The 21,817-nt window shown below is 43.1% G+C and overlaps 1 protein-coding gene across 1 annotated transcript in view; it reads left to right on the top strand.

The window, feature by feature from the left end:
• Window positions 1-20,617, top strand: part of CREB3L4 (cAMP responsive element binding protein 3 like 4) — a 47,511-nt gene extending 26,894 nt beyond the window's left edge. Inside the window, exons 6-10 of the mRNA XM_086947539.1 lie at window positions 6,786-6,892; window positions 10,210-10,278; window positions 11,703-11,787; window positions 15,170-15,266; window positions 16,792-20,617. Of these exons, the coding sequence (XP_086803665.1) occupies window positions 6,786-6,892; window positions 10,210-10,278; window positions 11,703-11,787; window positions 15,170-15,266; window positions 16,792-17,156 (723 nt within the window). The 3' untranslated portion in view covers window positions 17,157-20,617. The remainder of the gene's footprint in view (window positions 1-6,785; window positions 6,893-10,209; window positions 10,279-11,702; window positions 11,788-15,169; window positions 15,267-16,791) is intronic.
• The last annotated feature ends 1,200 nt before the right edge of the window (window positions 20,618-21,817 follow it).

Raw genomic sequence — 21,817 nt, 5'->3', positions numbered from 1 at the left:
TGTCATATTCTACATATACATCACTTTATATGAATGTATCATCAATTACATAACTGTTTGTACATTTTGTAATTATCATTGAATATATTGATATCATTCTATTATCCAGAATATATATTGTGACACTTTTTTATACAACAACTGAATTAACCCCTCCCCCCTGCCCCCTCCCCATGAACCCCTATGTAATTGCAAGTAGCTTGTATAGGTCACATCACATGAGTGCAGGCACTGATTGATAATACCAGTATCACGCAAAAATCTGTGGTCGGCCTAAAGGTACCTGGTTTATAAAGGCGCTCGCCGCCAGAACCTTGATGATTATAAGTAGGGCACCCAGTTTTCCATTTTTACAGATAAATTCAGACAGAAAACTATTTATTTTCCCCTCTGTATTTATTTTAAAATACGGAAAATATGTTTTTTTTGGGATTTTTTTTCTACTATCAATGATGAGTGTCAGATCATTCGGTGTATGGACTGAGAGGTAGGGGAGATTAAAAAAGACAATAGATTTCCTAATTAAGTGTAGATCTACAGTTATTTATGCTATTGTTCAATGCGTGTGTTTTCAGATAATGCTGTTGTACTGTATACTGCTGAATCCTTTTGGACATTCAAATGCGAGTATACATTTACCAGTTAAATGTGGAAAAATACCCATTGCAGCTTCATTTATACAGAAAACGCAAAATAAAAAGGTCTAAATACAGAAAAAACGAGCAAAAAATAAATATGGATAAATACAGACGGAAATGTCAACAAGCATTAGAAATGCAATAGGTCTCGCAGCATTAGAGTTAGTGCTTTTAGAATTGTTAATGGGTTTTTTTGTAAATCTTTAGCATGAGGTTGAGGGTGAGTGAAGGTGAGGGGTTGAGGGTGAGTGAGGGTGAGGCTGAGGGGTTGAGGGTGAGGGTGAGTGAGGGTGAGTGAGGGGTTGAGGGTGAGGGGTTGAGGGTGAGTGAGGGTGAGGGGTTGAGGGTGGGTGAGGGGTTGAGGGTGAGTGAGGGTGAGGGGTTGAGGGTGAGTGAGGGTGAGGGTGAGTGAGGGTGAGTGAGGGTGAGGGTGAGTGAGGGTGAGTGAGGGTGGGTGAGTGTGAGTGAGGGTGAGTGGGGGTGAGTGTGGGTGAGTGTGGGTGAGGGGTTGAGGGTGAGTGAGGGTGAGGGGTTGAGGGTGAGTGAGGGTGAGGGGTTGAGGGTGAATGAGGGTGAGGGAGGGTGAGGGGTTGAGGGTGAGGGGTTGAGGGTGAGTGGGGGTGAGTGAGGGTGAGGGGTTGAGGGTGAGTGAGGGGTTGAGGGTGAGTGAGGGTGAGGGTGAGTGAGGTGTTGAGGTTGAGGCTACTATTTATTATTCAACATTTTAAAAGAAATTCTTAGGAAAATCACTTGGGTAAAATCTCCTTTTGTCCCAAAAATCTTGCCAGTTCCACAGGCTTTTGAAAGCAGTCAAGTTAATTACAGCTGTCCGATTTACTAGTTGCTCTAGAAAATGTGAATGTAAATTTTGGGGAAATAAAATGCGTATACCCATACTAAATGGTCCGATTGCTTGCTGCATGAATGTGGGTTTAACATGCAGGTCACAATTTCACATTCCAGCAGGACAATTTTAATAACTATTCCATCTTCTCCCATTCATTGTTAGTGTAACTCATCTCAAATGTACTAAAGAATACTGAGCCGCCCGTGACTGGGTTTTAATCTTGTATTGTAGTATAGCTGTTTCTATGGTCAGGTGTTCTGTTGATTGTCATCGGATGCGTGGTTTGTGTTACGGTATTCAGTGTGAACGCAAGGAAGTTGCGTCACCTCAGGTTCCGGCGAGGTGGGAGCATGTCTCCAACCCATCATTCTTCTGTGAAGGCCGGCGGCTGTTAGTGGACTTGTCAGATCAGCGGACTGAGGTCAGCAACATGACAGCTCCCCGAGAAGCGCCTGCTAAAGGTAATGTAAAGAACTGCACCCCCGCCGCCATCATTACCAGTGGACGACCTCCATACAACAACGGGGCTCCTCCCTCCTAAACAACCTTCCCTCAAATGTACTATATTTAATCCGTTCCAAAGCAGGTGATTTACCCTTAAACATCGGTTGAGTACAAAGAACTGAAAACAACACTGCACACAACAGGAAGTAGCACAAGGAAAGAACACTGAAGGGTTGAGTAATCCAAATGCATCGGTGACTAAGAGGAGGATGGTTCGATCATGAGTAATCGTGAACCACCTTAATTCTACGCTGCAATTGACGTAATCAGGCTAGCCAGCCCTTTCATGCGAAGGTGTTTTCTCTGCTTGTCGGCACGACAGAGGTTACAGCAGTGCACCAGGTGGGTTGGGCCCTGTAGATTCTTTTTGTTCGTATTGTTTCAGACGCCCACTGACAGAACTTGGCTTGGTGGAAAAAATGCATGTAAAAGGCCTCAATCTCCGATCGAGTTCAGGTTTTTTTTTCTCTTTGGGATTATTACAAAATGTGTGCTCTGCACATGCATTAGAATAATTCTTCGACACCTTATGCATGGTGACAAAAGCCCCGTAGGGATGATTCCTCTGCTATTCATGTTCACAATCGCTGTATATAAAAAAATATATAAAAACAAGAAAAGAAACAAAAAGACGGGTAGGGAGAGGCGGCGGGAAGGGGAGGGGGCGGAGCGGGTTAAATTAAACAAACGAGACGGAGGGAAGAGAGGGGAGGGGGGAGGAGAAATGCGGCAGGCAGGCAGGGGAGGAGAGGAGGAGGAGGGGGGAGGAGAGTAGGGGAGGCGCGCCGTTCCACCTCTGCATCGATAGTTTGGGGGTCACCAATAAACGACAGGCCCGACCTACGGGTGTGTTTCTTTGTTTCCAAAGTACCCTATTTAAAGGGTGGATATTTCAGGTCGGGGATGCTACGTTTCGACGGAGGCTCTTTATTTTAAACCTGGGGTCGGATAATCAGAATGTGTTTGATGTCACTCAGAGTGGTACCGAGTCACTTGCTAGAAACAGAACTTAAAGTAGTGGGTAGGAAGCCGTCTTTAGTCTTATGAGGCCTATTGCGTGCGGACATAGTCATTACAAAGGTTTTAAAAGAGCGCCGACTCAGAAGATGTGATGCAGAAGGCATTATTTAGCTCCGGAGAGTTCTTGCAAATAATTTGAGGGTGGGAACTAACAATTTATACCCTTTCAGAGGGTCTCTCTGTTAAATGGGATCATTATTCAAATTGACCGCTTTGTGTGACCATGGGCCGCTGTCTGAATGAGCTGGGGAGAAAGTTGCCTTCCAAGTTTTGTTTATTTTAGAAAATGGATGGTGCGTAATAGTGGTCAAATTTAAAGCTCGAAATGATCCTAATTTCGGGGTTCGCTAAAACAAACTGGAATATTGTGCCATTGCGCGGGCCCAATCTCCATGCTAGAGGGAGAGGTTGCAAACTGCCCTTTTTCAGAACAAAAAAGACTTTGAAACCGTCCAGCGCCGAGAGTTTGATAAATGACACCGCGGGGCAGCCATGCAAATGAGGGAGACATTGAGGACGCAACATTTTATGCATGGTGACAAAAGCCCCGTAGGGATGATTCCTCTGCTATTCATGTTCACAATCGCTGTATATAAAAAAATATATAAAAACAAGAAAAGAAACAAAAAGACGGGTAGGGAGAGGCGGCGGGAAGGGGAGGGGGCGGAGCGGGTTAAATTAAACAAACGAGACGGAGGGAAGAGAGGGGAGGGGGGAGGAGAAATGCGGCAGGCAGGCAGGGGAGGAGAGGAGGAGGGGGGAGGAGAGTAGGGGAGGCACGGCCTAGCGGCCGTGCAATCAAGTAGTGAGGGGGCGGAGCTGGGGGAGGCTGTGAGAGAGAGTAGGCGGCTGGGGGCATGTGCACGCGCATTTAAGCTCAATGCGCATGCGCATTGAGCTTAAATTTATCGTGCACTGCAAGGAATCGCCACGATTCCTTGCAGTGTGGATAAAGAGTGGATAACTCGCAATACTCTCGCCTTGCTCGATGCGCATGCGCATCGACAGGCGAGACCTAAAAATAAATACCATAAAACAGGGAGCCCTAATTATGATAAACATAGTTGTGGAAGACATTACATAGACTGGTTTTAGGCCTTTCCCTCACAACCAGATGCTGTGCTACCTAGCGTACAACAGGCTACTGATTTATGGTGGACACCTGTAAGAAAGATTTTCTTAACAAGAACAATGTGTGTTGAAATGTCTTTCACGTCGATAAATTTGTGAGTCATGCAATAAAATTGTGTTAAAAGGAACTGTATGTATTTAGGTCTCGTGACTTATTGATAGTTTAGAAAATGGATTGTATTTGCATACACATCTACAATGTGTGAGTGGAACTGTGTAATGGGCAGCATTATGTGAAGCTAGTTGTTTTATTAAAGACTGATTGCTGGTTACGCAAATCATTCCCTGCAGAGAAACCCAGTGTTTTTGCATTTGATTATGCCCCGGTTCTGTCAGGGTAATGCATCCTTCCCTTGTGATTACACGGTTGTGTAGACTTGGACGTTATGGATGAGGGTTGTAAGCTGATATTTGATTGGGACACATCTGGAGACGTGGGAGAAAGACTATCCCAGCCTTTCTGGTTAATTAAGAAACAGAAGAAGGACACTGGAAAAAGAAAAAAGACTGTGTAGGCTTATTCCAAGTCATGGAAAATCAAAACATTGCCTGCCTGGAATTTGTCTAATTGCAATGTTTTAAATATCTAATTCAGTAAATTATTCATCTAGGTTATTTTGCGTTCATGGAGTTCGTATTATTATATGAGTTTCTGTTACGAAACGTGCCTTGATTCCCACTAAATGGGATGTTTATTCGTTTGTGTGGTGATTTGTGCATATCGACATGTGCCATATGCATCATATTCGAGTCAGGTTGAGCAGTTTCCATGTAAGTTGACTTCTGTTCATTGGGAATTGCAGTTTGTTAATGGTTATTGTGTGCTGAATGCTTTGTACGGCAAGACAGATTGGAAAATAGAATTTATGTCATGTAGGTTGTTGGGGAGTACTGTGTGATCATTTCAACTCCATTTGGTGTTTGGTTAGCAGTTTGGAGAAGACATTTTGGAAGTGTTGCGGATGTGGGGCAGCGCACCATCGCAAAAGATTTGAAAGTACTAGCTTTGTGAGTGTATTGTTGTGAACTTGGGAAAGAGTCAGGGACGGACTGGCCGTTGCGGGCACCTGGGGGTTTCCCGGTGGGCTGGAAGGGTTGGGGCTGATTTTTGACCCGTGGGGGGTGTTTTTGTTACTGTGGGCTGAGTGTGTAGCAGTGATGCGATATTGGACCCGTGGCAAAAGCGGCAGTGGTGCTTAATACTAGCACATCCCAGTCAGCCACCCACCCCTGGGCCGGCACTTCTCAGTAACTATAACCGCCCCCGCTCCAGATGCCCGTTGAGCAGAACTGGTTTCTTTTCGCAGTCCCGCTGTGGAAAGAAGTTCCGACTTTCCCTGTGCTGTTTTTCCAAAGGGCATGGTACCTGGTGCTGATGAAGTGAATTCTTCGGCCTGGCTTTTGGTCATATTGGTTTGGACAGTTAGTTTGACCGTGTGTATGGCATGTTGGAGTGCTGGACTGTACTTTTGTGTGTGAGTGTGAGGTTGCACCACATTTTTGCAATGAAGCTGCTTGAGGATAGAGTGCTTGCTCTAGGTTAGCAATCTGTTTCAACACTAAACGCAGAAATAGTAGTCTGGCACAAGACAAGGGAAGCAACGTGTTGATATTCATTAGGGCCGTGTTTGTTCCTGCTAAAGGCTATGCTACACGAGATTAAAAAACATCCATCACTGAGCGCTAATGTTGTTTGTCTCTGAGAGCCTGTCCCAATAAACACAGAGCTGGTAATGGCTTCCAGAGAGGAATAATACCAAAAATGGGACATTTCTGTAATGAAAACTAAGCCATTGTGGTAAAATTGATTGTGAGCACAAACAGACTGTGATCCTATCTTGTAACGTGTGTCTCTGGTACAGAAAATCAAGAGCCATAACCGCCATTCTCCGATTTCTCCCCCCCCCCTTCGCCCCAAAACTGATACAAATACATTTGACTTGAATAGTCCTTCAGTTTCAAAACCACAGTATCAAAAAACAGATATATACATTTATCACCATACAGCTGCTACTGCTCACGTCACCAAAAAGAGAAAACACTACATATCTAAAGGGTAACCTTGGAAGGCCCTACATTTACATTGATGGGACCCAGAGTTTTACTGCACCTTCTCACCATCCAGGTCAGAAGCCGCAGGAACAGATCTCACCCAATTTCCACAAATGACTAAAAACTCATCCTTTGCCGACAGCCTCACCAAATTGCACTCGGAACCATAAGCATAAATAAGGCATACAAGAGTGTCTAGGGGTGAATCGAAAGTATGCTGTAAATCCTTGGGAAGGGAAAGAAAGTGAAATCACAATGTAGCTTGGTCATGTCAAGCATGGGTTGCAGTGGAAATCACAACATGGCTTTGGTGCTCAGAACGTTCATTCCTCTTGCAGGAAGTTGAGCGACAAAGGTCCCCTGATGTGAGTGGAACAGCAGTTGGTAGGTGACTGGCAGCAGCATTCTGAAAAGGAGTGGGAATCTCTGGATGCTGTTTGGAACAGTTGTAGGAGATGTTAAATCCAGTGTGATATTAAAGCAGGGCCATATTGTGAACACAAGGCTTGCTAATCTCCTGCTTGATACGGTACTCGTATTGCAATTGCAGATGTACTTCATCTCGACTCGTGTAATCTCTTATTCCACTCTAGGCAGAAGAGAGAATACTGAAAAAGGTTCGACGGAAGATCCGAAACAAACAGTCTGCCCAAGACAGTCGCAGACGGAAGAAAGAATATATAGATGGACTGGAAAGCAGGTGCGTGGAGCATTAGAGGACAGGGAAGAGCTCAGTAGCAGACAGCAGGCGAGAGCTTAGAACAGTATGTTTTGATTTGCAGTTAAATCTGTGTAGCGTTTCATGTCCAATCCAAGTTGCCGAAGCACAATTACAGACGAGTAGGATGCTACACCATGGAAGTGCCTTGATCGGTGATTGCGCCTATAATGAGGCCCATCCCACCACTGTTCTCATGCCATTCATTCGCACCAACACTGTGCTCAAATCTTGTTTTTGTTGTTGGGTCTTGGCACACGATGAAGCAAACAGCATAATAGGATGCTTAGATTATGGAAGAAGAGAAAGTGAAGAAAGTAGTGTGGTTTGTGTGGGAAGTGCTTCATTGCAATGCTTGTGTTGTGACAGCTGGTTATAAGTGTCACTGCGTATCCTCAGAGTGCAGCAAGGGAGAGCAGAATAGCTGCACGTCTGTGAGCCTACCACCCCTAGGGTGAAGTATTCCAGGTCCGGGAATCAGCTATCCTGAGTTCTAGGTCATCTGACAATTGTCCACTTCTTGTGGAATCATCTTCCGTAATGAAAAGAATCCAGTGCCTTTTACTGGCATGAGTGTGCCATGGAAAAGGATGATACTGGGCAGAGAGAGGAGGGCTTGTGGCGGATCAATATGAGATCAGTAGAAAAGTTAAAACATATCTTTGCAATGGTGCGTATCATGGAGTTAAACTAATCCCCTAAGAATGACTAAGAAATCACCATGTTTGACTGATCACGCATGGCAGTCAGTCATAGAAAGATTTGTGTTCCTTAATTTCTATAAAGCTGGTTAGGAGTTCTACCCATATAGTTTAAAAAAGACATAACCGCCACAATTTTGAAAGGGGCACAGCCACTGCTCACTTCATGTATAATGCAATATTGCAGATTCGGAATCCTAAATGTTTTAAAGTGGGTGGGCCTCAGCAAAAATGGCCATGGTCCTAATTTCAGCTTGTTGTCACTGTTTTGAAAATCCTGCAGAGGCGGAGTTGTGCTTAACATATATGAGTAGGGAGGACATTAATTTTCCGAGGGACATGTAGATGCTACTGTAAGACCTTTAACACAGTCCCTGCTTCCACATCTTCTGTCCAATGCCTGTGTGGAACAAGCTCAACTAGCCCGGAAGACCTTAATCAGCCTGCGCAGATTCCTTGATGCAGAGTTTCTGACCGCTTATACAAATAAGGTCTCTGTCGATCGTTCCACCTGTGCCAGCGATCTGTGTGCACTCTCGGGCTCACAAGAGCTATGTAGTTTATTAACAGCAGAATCTGCCATTAGTGCACAAAAGGTAACCTAGTTTGTTGTGTGGTCATCTATTATTTTGTATTGATACAAAGGCGTGTATCATTTCAGTGTTCTTCAGCGCTGAGCAACATACTGTCTTAACAATCTGTAATAAGTGTCCAGTGCTAAAAAAAAATAGGCATTTGCAATGCAATAGGTCTCACATTTGCGAGAGTTTACGAAATTGGCATTAAAAATAAAAATACCTTTTATTTATCTGTTTTAATCATTAACACATAAATAAAAGGCATTGGGGCACATGCATCAAGCTAATTACCGGTCACAAAGGGGCAGATTTGGCCCCTTTGTGTCCGGTAATTAGCCTTTTGAGATGCATCAAGCCCAAAGCCATTCGCAAAATAGGTAATTGCAAAATTAGCGATTACTTATTTTGCGAATGCAGTTAAGGAATCACAATTTGCGATTCCCTAAATGCAATACAAGAAGCATTCTCAGAATGTGACTATGCATTAAGGAGTTGTAAATTATCGTCAACTTCAAGTTGATGGTAATTTGCAATTCCTTAGAAAAATGCACACAATTGCATTTTTCTAAGTGCCATGTGGAGCACATACATGCCCTTAGGGTATGTGTGTGCGCCCCATGTGCATACATGCCAATTTTGGGGGTGCATCAACGTGGCCTTTTGGCCCCCCGGCACCCTCGAAATTGCATTTGCAATTTGCGACTACAAATTTTGGTATCGCAATTGTGAATGGTTTCCCATTCATTCCTATGGGCCTCTAGGCCCACAGGTATGAATGGGAAAGCATTCCCTAATAGCAAATCGCAATTTGCGACTCACTATAAGTAAATGTAAAGGAATCGCTATTTTTTTAGCAAAAACTACATGCAGAGGAAATTGCGATTCCTCAATAGCGATTCCTTAATAAACGTTATTAAGGAATCACAATTGCTTAGCATGATGCATGTGGCAGATTGTCCTTTACAATGCCAATAGCTTAAACTCTCGTAACTGCAAGACCTATTTTTTCCGGGCTGCTTGGAAAGTGAAAGCATGCATGGCGTCCTGAATGTTGCAGGAAAGCAGGTCGTGCCTGCAGTAAGAGAAACTCATCAAAGAAAATAGTACTTACAGACTAAATAAGACATACTGTGTAACAACAGAAGCAAAAGGGCCAGTGCTCATTGGAGGTTTCCAATCAAGACAAGGTGGTGCTAAGGAGGGACTAACAAGCCTATTAGCGAATCAGAAGCCAGCATTTACAAAGGACAATGACACAAGCCAATGAAAAATATGGTCGGAAAGTGGGCGGAGCTTGAAGACCATTCTCGAATACAGCATGCCTCGCAGAACAGCCCTTGCGCTGCCCAGGTTCAACCTAAAAATGCTTACTGCCCCCACCTTTCTTCTTTGCAGGCCTGCGAAGCCATAGTCACACCTATTGTGGTTGAAGAATACAGAGTCTCCCTACGAGCTAGTTTGAGATTATTGTTGTGACGTGTTCAAACTTGAAATATTTTTTCTGTTCATTTATTGTATTGATTGTATGAAAATAGGTGAGACAATAATTTTGCACTTTTCATAATATTTCGAGTCTAAAGTCGCCACTGCAAATTTCATTAGTCCCATATTTAGCGTTTTGCTGAAAATGTGTGGCACAAGTGAATAACAATGTTTTCCCCCAGTTTTGTACCTTTTGTACACCGATTCACTGTGTTTCATGGTCATTTTGCTCCCTTCTGTAAGACAAGCTGCTAAAAAGTAGTCGCTTGCCTGTAATGTGTTGATCAGATCCGTGCTGCAAATGAAGAAGGGATTGAGCACTGGCTGGGCAAATTGAGAAGTCTTAGGGTTTGATGCTTCGTGCATTGCTGTAATCTGGTAGCAGACTCTGAATAGTTTGTAAATCAAGATTTCTGCCAGCGACTCACTGATACAAACCCCAGGGATACTTTTTCGCTGATGGACTACTATTTTTCACCTTCACTGAAGCTTAGTGCAGCTTTCAATTCTTGTCTGCTGACTTCTGTTTTTCTTTCAGGGTAGCTGCATGTTCGGCCCAGAACCAGGAGCTGCACAAAAAAGTTCAGGAACTGGAAAAGCATAATGTGTGAGTACTTTACAAATCAGACCCTAAGAATGGGAAGCCTAAGGGACCTCACTGTCTCATTCCAAGCTCATGCAGTTGCAAGATACCTTGCATACAGATTCCAAATTCACCCTTGGCTAACCAGGCACAGGGGTGTTGCATTGATGCTAGATCCTCTGAATTACGTACTGTTCTCAAATGCACTCAAGGCAGCTACTTCCAGGGTATTGGCGAGCTACCCATTCCTTCCGATCTACCTGTTGGAGACCCCTGGATTAGACTAAACCTATTCCGTCTTGAGTAGCGCCTAGTGAAAAGCTGGAGCGTGGCCATCATGCTGGAACAGGGTAACTGCTGTATGCTGAGAAAGGACACAGTTCACATAGTGGGTAACCCCTGAATGCTTTACATTTGTGTTAAAAGGGCAGAATAACCAAGATTAATCACAATCCCCAAATGTAGGCATAAGAGAAAGTATGTGTAACATAAACCTGTTTCCATATAGTATAGGGTTGTGCTGGCTCTAAATGAGCAGTAATCTCTTGTGAGCTGAAACATATCAGTCATGTGCACTGCCTTCCATCACACCCAGACACACTGGTTTGTTCTTATATTTATAGAGTGCCACTGTTCATCCAAAGGGTGTCCTGATGTGGACTGCAGGCTACATGGAATGTATGAATAGCACAGGCTTCCGTTTTAATTAATGAAAAGCTAGGTATTGAAGACTGGCTTCTTATTAAGTTAAATTTGTTAAACAACCCCAACAATACCAGAGTCCCGCCTCCTATGATCCCGCCCCTCCTGATTGTCTGCTCTGTGATCTCTATTCAAACATGTGGACTGGAAATTGTACCCATTCAATTGTTCTGTACCTGTTGACACAAACAGTGCTGTTTGTTTCAAGATGTTTATTTTCTTCACACGGTCTCCTGGTTAAGAGCCAATACCACATGGTAACAGATGAGGCTTGCTGGAAACCCTTCCACAGACTGGATTTATAGCTCATGTGTGTAGGCTCTTCACAGCTCAAACTAAACAGAAGTTTTGAAAATTCGTAGTCATCAGCGGTAGCCTAGAATTGTTTTGCTTGTGTTGTTTAGTAGCCAGGTGGTAGGAGTTCTGACTGTGATTGCCACAAACCCCGCCTCATTGCCATGGGTTCATCCTATCAGAGTCCTCTTTATGGCTGCTCTTAAGGCCTGCTCCTTAATGATCCTGGGCTCTCCAAGACCTCTCCTTCTCCTCACTCACACAGTAAAATGTTTTTTGAAGGTGGCAAATTTGCAGTTCTACAATATTTCAAATGATGGTAGTTTACAAACACCTATTAACATGACAGGTTAATTCTGTAAATGTGAATCAAAATCGTGTGTGGTCATTTACATGCTTGGAACCTTACTAACAAACTTTTCAAGCCAGCTGTGATTTCTTTCAATCCACAGATCCCTCCTCACTCAGCTGCGCAGACTGCAAACCCTGATTAAACAGACGTCCACGAAGGCAGCTCAGACCAGCACCTGTATCCTAGTATGTATACCATTTACAATTGGATTGGAAAGAAAATATTGAGACCGTTTTCACACACGCACCTGTATTCCATACGTTCACACATTATATGTTTCTAATGCATCACAAAATGTCTATACTTTTTGCACGGTGGGATACATTTTTTTAAATATGTTCAGAAATAACAATTTTGCTGCATAGAAATTTCGAGGTCAGAGGTAAAGCAAAACCACTAAAACGTAAAGGACTGCCAGGCCACTAAACGAAATCGTGCAGGTACAAATGGGTGTTTCTAAGATAAATACATTTGGCAAGCAAAATTTAGACTTTCTGGTTAGGAGTAAACAATGTACTATTTTTTAATGTAAACAAAGCAGTGATACAAATAGGGGGGATGTGAGTGTTTTTGTGTCAATCTTATAGCGGGTGTATGCACATTTACTCAAATTTGCTTACTCAGCAGAGGCTTCACAATTAGGATTTCACAATTGTGTCTCTCAGTCTCAGCACATAAATGCATCCATATATTGCCTTACCATGGGTTCTGGGTGGTTCAGATAAACTTGCATGTAAGGCGTATGTATCTCCTCTGCAGTGCATTCTCTCATCTTGGTCCCTCTTACCTTTGTTCACCTCTGGTGTTTTCTTGTAGTATTGTGCATTCACTGCGTGTGCAAGGAAATGTACTATCTTAAAGAACTGTGCATGGGCTTGGGCAGCTGTAAAACCAAATTTTGAAGTTGTATATGTATCATAGGTTTCTTGCTAATCTTACCCTAACATCTGTTTAGTATTATAAGTTCTAGATGTGTGAATAACCCTTGGCTTATTTGTAAAACTTTTCTTTCGGTCTCTTTTACTTTTAATATCTCATCCATTTCCCCCGCGCACACGGCTTTATTACTATGAAGCCCTTCACCTTGAGTACATTTTAACCTGTTCCATGCTGAGGACGGCTGGGGGATGGCCAGGGGCCATCCAAACCCCGCCCACTGATTAAAATGCTCTTACCGCTGCGGAATTCACGCTGTGGTCAATAGGTTCAAGATTGTCTTGACCAGAACATTTTGCATGTTAGTCATATTCTTTATAAGGACCTTTTCAGGAATTGTTTGAGCTAGGACCTTCAATTGTCACCAGTGTTCATAGATCCCTTAAATTGGCCATGTGATGATAGACGCAGCTTAGAGCAGTCTAAAACATGTTTGTGAACCTTCGAGATTCTCTGCGTGCAGAGAAAATTCCTCTGTTCCTTATCTTCTTTTTGCTGTGTGATATCTCTGTATGTGTTGATGGAACATAAATGATCACCACCCCTTTTGTGACTCTAAATGGAAGGACTCACATTAAACTGAGTTGATGTGAGACTGTTTTCTTTGAACAGTAAATGAGAAACATATTTATCAGCCTTCCATTAAACTTTGGGCTCTATTTAGAGTACCAATTCTCTGAATTTAGAGTTGTTCTCTGGCAAAGTGGACAGTTGTAGTCCCTGCCAGGAACCACTGTCACTGCAGTTCCTCTCAATGAGCCAAACATTTGACATGCCTTTCTCTCAAACATGACAGCTGCCTGTCAAACGTTTAACCCAAAGTGGGTTTTAATAAAAAACGAATGACCCCGAACACCATGGAAGCTTTCTCCTGTGATGTGGGGGTCATTGAAGAATTTTTACCGTCACTCACCTCTGGGCTTTTCACCGCTGTGATGCATAATAAAAACTGCCTGTTCGACCGCCCTAACCTCCGACAACCCTAACTCCATTGGGACATTGGAGGAGTATGTTAGCGATGGAACGAGTGTCGGCTCTATCGTGAGCGGACCTTCAGTTTGGCGGGGACAGTACTCCGTTGCCATTGCGAAGGAGTACCCGCTTTGCCAAACTCTAAATCAGCCACTTTATACACAACTCAATAACAACTATTTAAATAAGAACAGTCAACTTAGATAAAATACTGTGAATATATTTGAGCACACTTGATTTGTCAATTAGCATAGAAAAATGACATGAAAATAAACATGCATTCTATAGTAATCATATGCATTCACTTCTAAATTATTAACATGTGTAACCTAAAAGGGGAATATCTAGTAGATACAAACCTTCATAATCATAACAACTGCTGAACATAGCAGTTAATTGACACAAAGTCCCCTTCACTGCTCAATGCGGTAGAGTAGCCTTAATTCCCAATAACTGATACAACCACCAAGTGGCTTTATGTGTTCAGCATTCCGCTCTGTATGGATTGTTGCTGCCCAGACATAAATGATGTCTCCGATTCCAAATCTTATGCTATACACATTCCCCATGTGCCCTGGTACACACATCTTAGGTTTGAGGAACATCTTATCAATGTCTCAAAACAATTTCAAATTGTCTGGGACCTCCTTATGTATTTATAGACTAGTCTAACAAAAACTCAAAAGTAATATTTCTAGTGTGTACATTGGCCGAAATGTAATCCTTGAATTATGTTGGGATTAATTGCAGTATATTTACAAGTAGGAAACATTCAATTAGAAAAGTTAAACATACACATAATCAACTACTGTTTCTGGTGTATGCATTAGGGTTCAAAATAAATTGTCAGAAAAATCAAAGAGGCAGTTTTCAAAAGACAAAACCTTTTAGTTCTGAAAGCAAAACAAAGAGGATAGAAGAACTAATGTTTCCGGTGTTCATATTTGCTCTAAGAGTTGCCATTTAAAAGATGGGGTATTTCATTAAAGAGGCCGAAAAAATATTTTGTATTTTTAAATGTTAATGAAAATTTCAAAAATTTGGGGATGAAGAAAAGGTATAAATATATGTACATCCAAAAGCAGGTATTTCTGATCACTACCGTTGGTTGATAAATAACTTTAGCAAATAATACATTTACTGATATTTAAAAAATGTTTATGGGGAACAAACCTATTCTATTTTTGGTTGGTATAAAATTCTTCACGACAAATTGCTTTTCCATTAGAAAATTAAAAGATCTACTGTTTCAATTAAAATGTATGCCTCAAAGCATCTGTGTTTCGGATGTGTGCCCATGTCTCTCATACCTTAGTTCCTTCTTAGCACATTTGAAAGAGTTGGTAAGCTTCAGTTCTTTATCAAATTGGAAAGTGGAATGGATGTTTTGGTAATTTTGTTTCACCAATAAGTTCTCTTCCCTCCGGAAAGATTGCTTTTCTTACTTAGCCGATCTGCAAGGTAGCTAAACGGCTTGAACTCTTGTGCATTAGCTTTTATCCTGCAGATCATGGATTCCAATTTTGTCTGGGATCTCCACATGTGTATTCTTCCAAGGGTATGAAATGAGTAATATTGACTTGATGCTATAACGACTGTTAAACAAGTAACAAGCCGCCTACCTGCTAGCTTGCTAATAACATATTCATTTTTTTCTAGATCTTCATATTCTCCCTGGCTCTGCTGATCTTTCCAAGCTACAGCCCTTTTCGATCTAGATCGGCACTCAGCGAGAATGAATACAAGCCCACAGGAGGTAACAACTGTTATATTCCATATAGGTACCCCATTATAGGCTCAGGTACTAATCGCACCTTTCACCTACATTGCCCTCATATTGCACTACTTAACGGTTCTTAGGACAGACCTTTTACCTAGTTGAGGTAATGACTAGAGGACCTGGGCCAAAGCCTCATTTATTATGCATGAGGATTCTTGGAATCACAGCTGGACAGCAGGCCGAACATCTCCTGCATAAAAACTATGTACAATGGTTATTCCATCCGTCATCCTAGTTCGACCTGACACAGCGAGGTATATCCCCAGGAGGTATTGCTTTGGGTATATATACACCATCTCTTGCTAGGGTAGAGCGAGGAGAAAAGGACTTCCATGCCGATACACTGACGCGAGACGCTAAGGTTCCTGCATGCAGAAACTCCAGCTCGCAGTGGTCTGACATCCCTTCTGGGGTGGCCACCACAAGACCAGAAAAAGGTCTCACTTCAGGTAATGGGGTTGACTTCATCCTAGAGGGATTCTTGACTTACACACCTACATACATGCTAGGTACACTTGGGTACATCTAGTTAGGGTTGCATCGTAGGAGCACGCTTTTACTACTGTCATGTATTTTTATACTTGCCTGTATCGTTTTAGCACCATGGTAGAAATCTACCATCCATTTACTCAGTGCTTATAATCATCTATTTCTGTTACTGTCTAATGATTGTGTCAGCACATCTACTTTACACTAGAATGACGCTGGTTCAATAAATACTTATTGTAAAACATCCCATTGTTTATTCTGTGTATCTCTCTTAGAGACAAAGTGAGCACGAATGACTGAGCGACTAGTAGCGCTGTTTCCACGGTTCTGTGGGATCAGAGTTGTCATGTCCGATAGTTGCCAAGAACTATTCTCTCCTTGGTAAAAGTGGTTTCTAGTGGCATTGTGAGCTAGCTGGTATACAGGCTAACATACTCAGTGGGGGTGTCCGGAATCAGTTTGGACACCAAACCCTCAGTGTATGTTGTCCAAACTCGCAGATCCTATATAGGTTTGTAGGGACTACACGCCACAATAGCCCTCATGGTTTTTCTTCAGGAAGCTACCCTACAATAACCAAGTTATTTGGCTGGATAGAGACATGCAGCATAGGTGGTGGCTTTGTCTAGGGTGTCTGGGGCAATAGAGAGATGCCACAGACAGGCAAGTGCCTTCTGAAAGGTCAGCAGGACATTTACATACATGTATGTGACATGAAATTGTCAGCCTCACCCCTATTGGCTTTTCAGGATGATAGGCCAGTCCACCTTCAAAGATTTATCATCATTCTTGTGAGTGACTCAACATGTTGTGGTTATTGTGTAGCATGGACGTGTTTCTAGTTCACTACCAGCAGGCCTGCTTGAACGTTTTATTTGACTAGACCTTCAATAAAAGTTTCCTGATTAAAGCAGCATAAAACTGTATGCTGGTTGTAATTCCCAGTTTTCGTCCTCTAGATGTTTCTGTTCACTCTTGACTCACTGAGTCCTCTTTCCCTCCTTCTCTTTAGTGATATCAAGAAATATTCTGAATGAGGCCGAAGCTCTGGAACTGATAGACGTCCCAGCAAAGGAGGATGCTGTTCCTGGCCCAAATCCACCAGGAGAAAATAGACAGGAGAAACCGTGGGAACCCCTCGAGCCTTTGGCCCCAGAAGACGTCAAAGTGAACGTGGTGGCACAGAGGCACATCCAGCCACCACCAGATCTGCCAGGTCAGCTGAAGGCCAAAAATACTTCTCTTCCTAATCAAACAGAAGATGCAGACCATGCTGGCAAAAAAGCCTCTGAGCCCCCAGGAAGAGAACCACAGGGAGGATCTCAACAGCAGAGGGACCCAGATTTAGCCAAACCCATCCATGCTGATGAGATGTGATGGTGACCGGGAGTCAGCTGAACTGTGAATGGAAACCGCTAGCACATCTGTTCAGGCTAATGAACTCCTATGGCTGAAGGTGGAAACTAGGACTTTGAATGGACACAGCTAGGTTCCATGGGTGGGATTTTAATGGAAGAAGTAGAAAGATGTGGCCTTCTCCTAGGGTGCCTTATCAGTATCATGACGCCTAATTCTTTTGGGCAAGTTCATCTCCTTGTGGGAAACAACTGGCAGATGCATCTGCTGTTTTGGACATCCTGCTTTGTTCTGACATATGTTGACCTAATGCTTTTATGGTCCATCGCTTATACGAAAGTGGGTACGTGGTAGCTGACTCTCACACGTGGCATATTGGGGCCCAGAAGGTTAAATGCTTGCTTTCTTCTTCACACTCCTCTTTCCACTCCCTCCCAGCACCAGCAAGAAAAAAACAGTAGGATTCGGTCTTAGTTTGTCCTTTGAGAAACACAGCACCAAGCAAATGCACTTATTCTTTCCCAGTCTGTGACTCCATCTTCCCAACCCCCCAAATACATGCATTAAAACTAAAGAGAGGGATATTTGGGGTCAGAAAAGGGTCAGAGTTTTAAAAGTCTAACATGCATCAGGCAGTATTGTTTTGAAAAATGTGAAAAGAAGAAACAATACATATGAAATGGCTGATCCTCCTATAGAAGAACATCTTAGAGATGGGAATGGCTCCTTTAGCCATGTAGGAGCAGCATGATGCAGATAAAGCACGCAGTTGATAAGGCGGTGGCCTTTGACTTCCTCTGTGGGTCAATCTCTGACCCCAGCCCTACGCTATATAGGGTATGTAAAAAAAACAATAACTCCCGGGCATATAAACCAATGACACAATTCTGCATTCAGCCTTCACCCATTGTTCTCCAAAGAAATGAGTAATGTTCCTTGCCCACAATGCTATGTTATGTAGCATTGTGTTAACAGAATTAATACATAAGAAACCCATTATCCCCTGTGGTGTTCACAGGTAGGTAGTTGTTGGGTTAGTAGGTTACCAAGTTCAGTTTTTTCTTTACAACCCTATTACTTTCTTTTTTGTTTTCAGAAAAAAAAATACATGTATCAGGATATTACAGAAGAAGAGTTTACTGCATAAGCTACTCCCATCTGAAATGGGTCAGTTTGAGAACTCTGACATGTCACCCCCAAAACTGCTGCCATGAAGCCAAGACATAGGGAACAAATGATCATCCGTTTTCATACTTATTGCTACTTTATCCCCAAAAGCAATGCAAGGACATCTACGTCCAGGCACCAAACCCAGGCAGCTCTTTCAACCCGCTTCCCCCAGCTTCCCCCAGCATATGAATTAACAGCTGCATTTACACACAAATAAGATTGTGGGGATTCTTTTCCAGTCCTTTTATTACCCTCCGAACAGGATAACCGCATACCCCAGACAAATCACTTCCCTCCTAAATCAATGGAGATTAAGGCACTCAAAACAAAACTCACCTTTAGACCCATGGCATAATGTACCCACTTTATGCCTTTGATTTTCCATCCGAGTATACAAAGTTGTCTCCTGCCTAAACAATGACCTGAGCACTGGAAACACAAAACAGACCCTTTTTCCACACCAAGGACATTGTACCACCATACAGCAACCAAACCCTTTCTACCTTACATAAATGGTATGATATCTAGGTACTCAAACCAAGCCACTTCCTTTTTACAACAGTGGCATGAAAACCAGGTACTCAAACAACATCCTATCCCCTTTCACCAAGAGCCAGTCATCCAGGTACATGAATCAAGCGTGTTCTTCCTTACGACAACACCTTGGCTCTCAGCCACTAAACCCACCCTTCCTTCTACACCAACAGACTGCCACTCAGTGCTCACACCAAGCATTCGTCTACACGAGTGAGGTGAAATTCAGCTATTGAAGCAAACTTTTCCCTGCAGACCAATATCATGACTAACCAAACCCTTTTCCCCTCTACTAATGGCGTGACTCTGAGGTACTCAAACTAGACCGTCCCGCAAACACACCAGTGCTGCGACACTAGTGTACCAAACCAAACCTTTTACCTTGCACCAAATACATGACACTTTCATTGAGGAATCAAATCCCCAGCGCCGGGATGCCTCCGGGTAGCTGTGCGCTTTACAAATACTGGATTTATATTTTTTTACACCAGCGGTACGACACCCGTGCATTCAAACTAGAGTGTTAAGCTCACTCAACCTGTAGAGTAATGCCCAGGGGCTCAAACTCTGCAATTTTTGACCAAGTGCGTGACATACAAATATTCAACTCCAACCCATTGCGCCTTTCCCGTTCCATTTTCAACCAATGTCCTGACAACCTGGATAAACAAACTAAAAGTGCAAAGTTCCCAATTTATTGCCAAAAGATGTTCTACAAATGCCAAATACCGTCACGTTTTCCAATATTTACCTCTTGAAACAAATATGGCATCTTCTTATACAAATTTAACACTCATGCCAAAACCGAATCAGGGTACTCGTTTCCACAGAGCAATGAAGGCCCACCGTAAGACCAACGATAAGCCCCCAAGTCTCTGACAGAGGTGATTCCAAGCATATTATTGGTGAGCAACTGTATAAATTCCTATGGCTGGTCACACACTGTTGGGAAATTGTTTATAAATAGGTTTCACTTTGGAAGCCGAGCACAAGCACATCTTGACAACATCCGCTTTTAGCTTTGATTATTCCAAGCAAAACCTCAGAGTTGTGTTGTGATACGAAGGCAATGTGGCTTTAGACTTTACTTCGTTAGACATAGAGACGTCATACAAAATGCTTAGGATGGAAGAGGTGTGGCACCGCGGCCAGGGCTACTGACTCCGGAATCTGGGGGTCACGGTTCGATCCCTGGTGCCGGTGGCAGATTAGCCTAGCACCATGTGACTCTGGGCAATAGCTTGCATAATCTTCCCGACGGCCCCCAGCGCCTAGAGACCCTTACGGATGATTGTTCGCGCTTTACAAGTGTGGATTATTATTATTAGCTATGAGCATGGTGTTTTTAGCGGTTGTGACACCTCTGTATGCTTTTGGTTTTAGAGTAAGCGGACTCGAGGCAAGCTTGTAACAAATCTTCCTGTAATCGATGGAGATGGTCAGACAGTTAAAGTCCAACACGCTGTCACTCCTCCTTCCTTTTGAACTGTTGCGGTACACCAGCAAAGAACACTACGCCCTGCCTCCTGCACTGTTGTCCCCACCCACCACCGGCCCCCCACAGCCACCAAAGAAGACACACCTGCAATCACTGCAGGATCAAAATAACCAATCTGAATGTTGGGCATTGAAGTTTCAGAGAGCTCTATTTTTTTGCTATTTATTTTAAGACTAGGTGAAGGATGCCAGAGAAGAAGCAGAGTGATTCCTTGCGACCGACCTGGTGACATTTGTACAATATTTTATTTCTTATTAAAAGAATGTATTTTTTAGACTCACTCTACCTCTGTTGGAAATATCTTGCTCGCTCTTGCTTTGCCTTTGGGTACCATGAAACGGAAGAGCGATGACTGTTGAAATACCTACGCATACACAGAGCCATGGACAAAGTTTTGTGGATTCCACGACTGGGTTAGAAGGGTGTTCAGCAGGTCCGTGCCGGAGTGAATTGGATGAGGCAAATCGGTTTTTACTCTACAACAGTAGGGTGGGGGTTGGTGGCGAGGGAATTGCAGGTCAGGTTTTAGGAGCACTCGAAGATGTATGTGTTTCCCAGTACTGGAGTACCAGGGGGTGCAGCAAGTGTGGTCTGAGGTTTATAGGCCAAATTTTATCTGGATGTTTATTGGAATATGCGGGTGGTGGGAAGAGTGAATAGGTCTGAAGGATGCACCACTACAGTTTTGTATCCTGAAGAATGAATCCTCATCACAGGGTTCTGTGGCTATACTGTGTTGAATCGGTGCTGGTGCAAAATACTGCAGTGGTAGTAGCAGTTTGAAGACTGCAAGCTTCTAAATGCCAAGCATGGCAGCTTCTTACTGAGCCAACCAGTGCCAGCACACAGGGCCAGATGTAGGTCGCCAAATACCGGTCGGTAACAGCCGATTTCAGCCATTACCGACCGGTATTTGGGATTTGACATGTAGGGGGCCTCATATTTACAGAATCGGTATGTTTACCGATTCGGTAAATTTACAGAATCAGTAAAATACCGAATCGGTAAATATACCGATTCTGTAAATCCATATGTAGGTGGCACTGTAATCAGTGCACAGGCCCTTACCGAATCGTTATTTACCATGGAATACTATTCCATGGTAAATAACGAATTCCAGTGTACATGCACATCTGTGCATGTACACCTGTGCCATGTGGCACACAGACATGCCCTAAGGGCATGTATGTGTGTCACATGGCATACAAGCCAGAAACAGGGGTGAAACAGGGTGTCAAAGTGACACCCTGTCCCCCTTGTAAAATCGGTAAATTTACCGATTCCGTAATTACCGAATCGGTATTTGCTATGGAATCCTATGGGCTTCAAGGCCCATAGGAATCAATGGCAAATACAGATTCGGTAATTACCGAATCGGTAATTACCGAATCTTACCGGTTCGGTATTTTTACCGAATATTTTACCTACATAGCAATTACCTACATAGTAAATACCGAATCGGTAAAATTCGGTATTTACC

Source organism: Lissotriton vulgaris, chromosome 12 (assembly GCF_964263255.1).
Source record: "Lissotriton vulgaris chromosome 12, aLisVul1.2, whole genome shotgun sequence".
Lineage (NCBI taxonomy): Eukaryota > Metazoa > Chordata > Amphibia > Caudata > Salamandridae > Lissotriton > Lissotriton vulgaris.
This window is presented reverse-complemented; position numbering and strand designations above follow the sequence as displayed.